Below are 7,907 nucleotides of genomic sequence, written 5' to 3'. Positions count from 1 at the left end.
CGTATCTTTTACACATAAAGTTATCACAATTTTAGAAGATGCAATTTTTGGATATAATAAATAGAGGTGTACATACTACATATAACAAATCCAATTAAAAAGAACATTTGATTATGCTTCTACTTAAAAGGTTTATTCTTTAAATTTATGATTTTTTAAATATTTTGAATAGATTAGGAGAACTGAAGATCATAGAACAAGTTATTTTGAAACAAGAAGAGCTATCCAAGTGATTGTGGAGGAGGTAAACAAGTTGGATGAGAATTTTTTATAATTATCCTATAGAACAAGACAATAGTAAATTGAATGAATAAAAATAACACAAACGATTAATTTCTACAAAAATATCAATAACGTTCTTTACGATGATAAATGTGGATAAATTAAAATTAAGATTTTTATTTTAATTATAAAAAATAATTTAAAAATAATATATCCACGTATTATCCTAAAAATTTTATTAGTACTATTATTTTTAAAGATTAGTCTATCTGAACAATAAATTTTTAAAAATTTATTTATCATTGTGAATCACGTTATCAACCTAAATTTCTTGTTTTACAAATGACAATCACATTGTTAGATGACAATGACCAGGAGTTAGTCTCTCTTCTCTTCTTTCAAACACTAATATTAGTCTCTTTTTTCATATTGCCGTAGGTGGCTTCTTTGTTGCACAGGTCTATCCTAGCTCCTGCCTTTCAAAACTATGAGAGACATTAGTTTCTGGCTACATTTATTTATATTTCCTTATAATTTCTTTTTTATTTTAGGATAAAAAACCCCATTAAGCCAAGCCAAAAATAGTGTAACGTAAATACGCCAAACTGAAAATCGTTTCAGCAATAAGCCAGAAGCTATTTTTATGTAATTCGAACCAGGGTAGTTCGAACTACAAACGTTAGTAATTCGAATCAGGGTGGTTCGAACTACTTGGAGAGGATCTTTGAATGTAATTCGAACCAATGTGGTTTCGAACAAATGTGGTTCGAACTACTAACCCATGTAATTCGAACTGACCTAGTTCGAACTATAGCCAATTGTGCGACGTATGTAATTCGAACCAGGCTGGTTCGAATTACCCTTGGCGTGCTCCTTCATAAATCGAACCATGCTGGTTCGAATTAGGGGTGATTCGGCTATATAAGGAGTTCGAATCACCCTCATTCGAACTATTATTCCTTCCCCCTACCCCACCAAATCTCAGAGAAAACGACCCAGATTCTCTTCAAGGAAGACCTGAACGGACTACTCTGCTGATGGGGGACGATCCGGCACGGTTATATCGCTTGGACGGAGTCGCTCATATAGCCGGGGTCATCAACGACGAGGTTAGTACGGAAATATTTTTGATTCTAGCAGTATTTGTGACTTAGTGGTTTTGCATGTGGGTTATATGGTGGTATATGTTAGTGGTTTATGTAGGTGGTTTATGTGAGGGGATTATGTTGGTGGTTTATGTTAGTGGTTTAAGTTAGCGGTTTAAGTTAGTGGTTTATGTTAGTGATTTAGGTTGGTGGTTTAGGGTAGTGGTTTATGTTAGTGGTTTAAGTTAGTGGTTTCTGTTAGTGGTTTATGTTTGTGGTTTATGTTACCGGTTTTTGTGAGTGGTTTATGCAAGCGGTTTATGTGAGTGGTTTAGAGTACGTGGTTTTCATTAGTGGTTTTATGTTGGTGATTTGTTTGACTTGTTTGATTGTAGTTGTTTTACGCTAGATATTTTATGTAAACCGGTTTAGTTAAGGTTTTTCTTGTTAGTGGATCTCGTTTAGCCGGTTTATGTTAACGGCTTAGTTGTGCGGTATATGGGTTTGTTTTCCAGTTGCTTATCTTTCATGTAATGTTATGCGGTTTTATTTAGCAGAATGGTTTGTTGATGATTTATCGCGTTGCTTACAGTTGTGGTTGGTTTTTAAGCTGGTTTTAACTATGCGGTTCATTACTACTCGCAGCTCCAGCGATGCATTAGGAGCATGCGGCGGCAGCAGGGCATGCGACTTGATGATAGATACGTTCCGTACTTGCAGATGGCAGGTCTATACCATCTTGCAAGGTTGAACGACCGATGGTTCCGGCTAGACGAGGCCCTTGTCAGTGCATTCGTGGAGCGATGGCGTCCCGAGACGCACACGTTTCATATGCCGTTCGGAGAGTGCACTATCACACTCCAGGACGTGGCATACCAGCTGGGTTTGCCAGTGGACGGCCGTTACGTGAGCGGATGCCTGTCAGAGTTCCATATATACATCGAGGGTGGCCGTCCAGCCTGGGTCTGGTTCCAGGAGTTGCTCGGAGTTATACCTCCTCCTAGTCAGGTTCAGAAGTACGCCGTGAACTGCAGCTGGTTTCAGAAGACTTTTGGCGAGTGCCCGGAGGATGCAGATGAGGAGACTGTGCACCGATATGCCCGTGCGTACATCATGATGTTGTTGGGCACGCAGCTGTTTGCGGACAAGTCCGGGAATCGGATTCACATCAGATGGCTTCCGTACGTAGCGAGGCTGGAGGAGCTGGGTACCTACAGTTGGGGTTCTGCAGCACTGGCTTGGTTGTACCGTTGCATGTGCCGAGTGGCGAACAGACATGTCGTCAAGTTAGCGGGCCCGCTTCAGCTACTCAGTCTTGGATCTTTTGGCGCTTTCCTCGGTTTAGGCCTGCAGAATATGAGACGTTCAGCTGGCCGTTGGCCTCGAGGTACTAGAAACGGCATTCTCTATTTCAATTTTACACACATCACTGCATTTCATTAATAGTCTATTGCATACTCTAAACACATATTTCAGTTGACGTAACACATGTGTATGTTGCAGATGGTCAGGTTACAACCCTTCCGGGAGCGAGAAGGGTCCTAGAGTGGCGATGTGGAGGCTCAGGATAGACCGGTTACAGGACAGGAAGGTGAGTATGCAAGTTAACAAGTGTCCTTTTATAAGCAACCTTTTCTATTTGGTTCCAACAGTTGCCCTGACAGGAATGGCTTCGTTGTGTTGTGCAGTTTATATGGATGCCGTACAGTAGCCCCGACGTCCTTCAGGTTTTGCATCCGGAGGTTTTGGAGCCTCGGCATATGGCGTTGTGGCGCTCTGTGACCGCGTTGATCTACTTTGCTGTCATAGAGTGGCATCAGATAGATCGTGTTCTTCCGCAGTTTGGAGGGGTACAGCCCCCTCCGCTTCCCGCCCTGAACATCGACTTTCTGATGTCCAAGGACGGTAGAGGTGGCGATCGGTGGTTCCCGTCTTATTTGCAGAAGTGGCATCTCTACTGGGACTCTCGTCAGGAGAGTGTGCTGAGGTTCGACGTTGTTGCCGACCCCGGACCGTCGCATGAGTTCCTTGAGTGGTGGAGTCAGCATGGGAAGAGGTTCTTGTCTCCGGACACGCAGCTGGGGGATCCGAGAGCAGTTCCGGTTCCAGTTGAGGCGTCACAGCGAGGTCCGGGGCGAGTTCCTGACATGGATCGTCCTGAGGACGTGCCGGACAGGCGTAGGGTTGAGAGGAGGATGGGTGTGGGGACACGGCGGAGCCAGCGTGAGTTTAGGTGGCCTGATCATGGTATGGACGATGATCACGACGCTGGTCCCGTTAGAGGCGGACGACGAGCCCAGGGAGGTAGGGCGAGGGGGCATGCTGACCGTGGGGACGACGACGATGATCAGCATGGGCACGTTGGCGGGGGTGGTTCAGGGGCTGTTGCAGCTGCGGGTACTAGTACACACGATGGCGGTCATGGGGGTGAGTGGTATGGTACAGGGATGGGTGACGGGGCTGACACGGGTGACGCTGGACTTGGATCGGGCCCTCTTGGACATTACTTCGTTGGTGTGCCAGCCGATGACCAGCCTGAGCAGGGGGGTACACCTTGGGTTATCCCGGGATCTCAGTGGTCAGACTTTATTGGGTCAGAGACGCTTGTTGGGGACTTCGGGAGTCCACGCTTCCTAGAGGAGATCACCGCCATCATGCAGGGGGACGTCACTCCCCGCAGTGGTGGTCAGACCTCAGGCACACAGGCCCCGTTAGATGTTGATCTGAACGAGCCTCCATCGTCATCCGGTGGTCAGCAGTTCTGTCTCAGAGGTACCCCTCCATCTACCTTCACCGCTGCATCACAGTCTGTCGTAGGGGTGGCTGCAGCACCCCTGCATGTTGCGCCACCTGCACAGCCTGCCCCGCAGGAGGATGGGGATGACATCGAGGATGAGGAGCCGTTTATCCGCCGAGGTCAGAGGGCACGGGTAGCCCGTCGCTGTGGTACCGGATCGCATCTGTTTAGATGATGCACGTTTCATGTATTTTGTTCCCTATGGTTCAATTATGTATGATAATGATATGTACTTTCCTTGTTATGTTATGGTCTATTTACCTATGTTATTTGTTATTTGTGTTGTGGGACATTGACTATTTATAATCATGGAATCATGAAACAGTTTATTGTTTACTTTAGAATATTAAAATTTGCATCGACGGAACTTGTAACAGTATTCATACTGAAAGACAACATATTCATTACTACTCGCAACAATCAAAGTACAATGTTTAAAGATCAAACAGTTACATACGTGCTCAAACATTGCATCTAATAGGAAAACAAAAAAGTAAAAAATACTAATACTAACAACATGCCCACTAATGGCGTCCTGCCTGAGACGATCCTCCAACCTGTGGGCAACAACGTCGTGTGTGTCCGGGTTGGCGACATAGGCCGTACCTCTTTGGCCGATTCGGATCTGCCTCGTCCATATTCGTCCGTATCCTTGTGGATCTAGGACGAACCTCTCTCGCACGCCTCCTGTCAGGGTCCGGAATCACCGTGGGCCCGTCGTAAGGTGGCCAGAAGCCCTCTGGGATCGGAGGTGTGAATCCCATCCGATACACACTGAACACCGAGCTAATCTGATAGACGCTGTGAACGTAAGAGGTCCAGGTGAGCCGTGAGTAGGCACAGCATGCAAGTGCGTGCTTACCCGGGAAATGAAGCGCCTGGAAGTACCCGCAGTCACATGTCCGCGATGCAAGCGATACTCTGTAGGTACCCAAGGAGAAAGAACCAGTCGGAGTGGTCTCTGCTACGGTGAACTCGGAGTTATCCCGGTCATACAACGTCACCGTGAAGCACCTGGCCGTCTTCAAGTTGGCCTCAATACACTTCACCAAATGCTGACTGAATTGTTGTCCGGTTCCCATCTGCGCCTCAGCCTCTCTCCCCTTCCGAACAAAGAGTTCCGCAAGCCTACAATATGTTGCCTTTACCAGGGATACTACAGGGAGATTTCTGACCCCCTTGAGGATTGAATTCACACACTTGGAGATGTTCGTCGTCATGTGACCGAATCTCTGACCCTCATCACGATGTTGAGTCCACAAGGAGTAGTCAATCCGGTTCGCCCAGTCACACATCGCTGGGTCTTCAGACTGAAGAATATCAAACCAGTAATCAAATTCAACCTCAGTCTTCGCATACGCCGCATTGACTAGTAGCCTCCTAGCGTCTTTGCCCTTGAAGGTAAGGGCAAAATTAGCCGCTACGTGTCGTATGCAGAATGCACGGTACGCCGATGGCGGTAACCAACCTCCGTCAGGGGCCTCAAGCGTAGCCTTGATGCCGTTGTGCCTGTCCGATATAACCAGCAGACCGGGCTGCGGGTCACGTGCTCTCGAAGGTGCGAGAGAAAGAATCTCCAGGACTCTGCATTCTCACCCTCCACTAGGGCGAATGCGACTGGTAGAATGTTGGAGTTCCCGTCCTGTGCAATCGCAATGAGCAACGTTCCCCCATACTTCCCATACAGATGTGTGCCATCAATGCTGACTAGCGGCTTGCAATGACGGAATGCCTCGATGCACGGAGGGAAAGTCCAGAAAAGTCTGTGGAAATACGCTTGAGACTCGTCCACCTGTCCTCCAACTAGAACCGGGCTCGTCCTGAGGACCGCAACACTTCCAGGCATCGTCAGCTGGACACCCAACACCCACCTAGGGATGTCGTTGTATGACTCATCCCAGTCACCGTAGATGATGGCAATAGCCTTCTGCTTTGCCATCCATACCCTCCTGTAAGTCGGCCTAAATCCAAAGTGCGCTGCCGTGGCGTTTAGGAGCACCTTTATGCTCACGGATGCGTCAGCCCTAACCATTGGCATAATGAACGCCGAAATCACATGATAATCCAAACTCCTGTGGTTGCTCGAGATGGATGTGGCCAGGCAAGTGTGAGGTCCGTTGTACCGTTTGACCTCCCAAAGACCCTTGCGCTTCCGGAGACTCAGTCAAATCAACCATGTGCACCCATTCCCAAACTCGGAACACTTGCCCACATACCTGCGGTGATCGGACTCCAGCACCTTGTACTGTACCTCTCACCGGATGCTGTAACTCTTCACACTTAACAGGGCCTCGTCTTTATCCTGGAATTGCTGACCAACTTGGAACTCTGTCAGACCAGCAGTCCCTTCCGCATCTCTAGCTCCGAATCCAACAACGTGCCCTAAAACCCCCTCATGCCTCATGGCGTCCAAGTCCAATGAGGAAAAATGTGGTGGATACTGCTGTGTGCCAGAGCTAGAACCACTGCCCGCCAATGCAGGACCAGTCGCTCCAACCTCGTCGCTGCTGTCATCCTCAATCGTATCCGGCTCGACATCGTCCTCATCTGCATCACCCAAGACTCCGTCTCCGACGCCAACCGGTGGAACGCCCTCTAAAGCGTTCGGCAGAATATCAAAGGATCCTACCTCGTCGCCTACGCCGTCATTCAGATCAACAGCAAAAGACGGGGAGGCGACAAGTTGGACCGCTGGCTCGTACACTGGGACGGAGGAAGAAGCCACGGCAGCCCTCGAACTGGAGCCAGCTGCCGTGGCTACATTGGTGGTATTCCGGTTGGAACCTCCTGAGCTGGATACCACATCAATAAGCTTTGCGAGCAATTCTGGTGTCCTCACCTCCGGAAACTGCCTCCGACAAAGAAACATGACTTGCAGATCCTCATCACTACCGATCGTGAAACAATCATACTTCACCGTATCGTGCAGGATCGTGACTGGAATGCGATAGAAAAACTTCTTAACCCGCTTCGCACCTTCCAGGCCAAGTTTCATCAGCACAGATCTAACAAGGTCATCATAGCTTGTCGTTGGATTCACGACAATACAGAGAGGATCCTTATCTGTGAACTTCACTCCGGAACGAGTTTTCCTCTTAATGGATCTTCTGTGGTGAACCAGAACAACAAAACTCTCCTCACTAGCCATCTCACTGGTCTAATGAGACCAACTCACGCTTAGAACGGTTATATAGAGGTCTCTCTCCCACTAAATCGAACCGGCCCGGTTCGAATTATGGTTTGTGTAATTCGAACCAGCACGGTTCGAATTACTCAGGCCGGATCTCTCTCTATAATTCGAACCACTCTGGTTCGAAATATGTGCAGCCAGGGTTCGAACCAACCTGGTTCGAATTATGAAGAACATTTTGGTGGGAGTTCGAACCTCATTGGTTCGAATTACATTCAAAGCTACTCTCCTCCTAATTCGAACCACCCTGGTTCGAATTACTAACGTTTGTAGTTCGAACCACACTGGTTCGAATTACATAAAAATAGCCTTTGGCTTATTGCTGAAACGATTTTCAGTTTGGCGTATTTAGGTTACACAATTCCAACGTTGACTTATTAGGGTTTTTTACCCTTTATTTTATTTTAGTATTTTTAGAATTATTTATTTAAATTCCTGTTCTAAAATTCTTAGTTATTAATTTTAGCTTTTGGGTTTTAGTAACCTAATGCGTGCTTTCTTCAGTAACTTGGCTCAAAATCAATCTTCCCTTTCAAATTGTACTTAGATGCCATGTCCTGTGCATAACAAGAGAGGCATTTGACTGCTATCCTACTAGTACTAGGTATTAACT

The 7,907-nt window shown here is 47.1% G+C and overlaps 1 protein-coding gene across 1 annotated transcript; it reads right to left on the bottom strand.

Moving 5' to 3' along the window:
- On the bottom strand, positions 4,629 to 6,043 carry LOC107627701. The gene is made up of 3 exons (XM_016330523.1): positions 5,781 to 6,043; positions 5,165 to 5,688; positions 4,629 to 5,065 (listed from the first exon to the last, which is right to left on the bottom strand). Exons 1-3 carry the CDS (start codon positions 6,041 to 6,043, stop codon positions 4,629 to 4,631), a joined length of 1,224 nt encoding a protein of 407 aa, XP_016186009.1.

The sequence above is a fragment of the Arachis ipaensis genome, chromosome B02 (genome assembly GCF_000816755.2).
Source record: "Arachis ipaensis cultivar K30076 chromosome B02, Araip1.1, whole genome shotgun sequence".
Classification (NCBI taxonomy): domain Eukaryota; kingdom Viridiplantae; phylum Streptophyta; class Magnoliopsida; order Fabales; family Fabaceae; genus Arachis; species Arachis ipaensis.
Note: the sequence above shows the minus strand (reverse complement) of the source record. Positions and strands in the feature narration are given on the sequence as shown.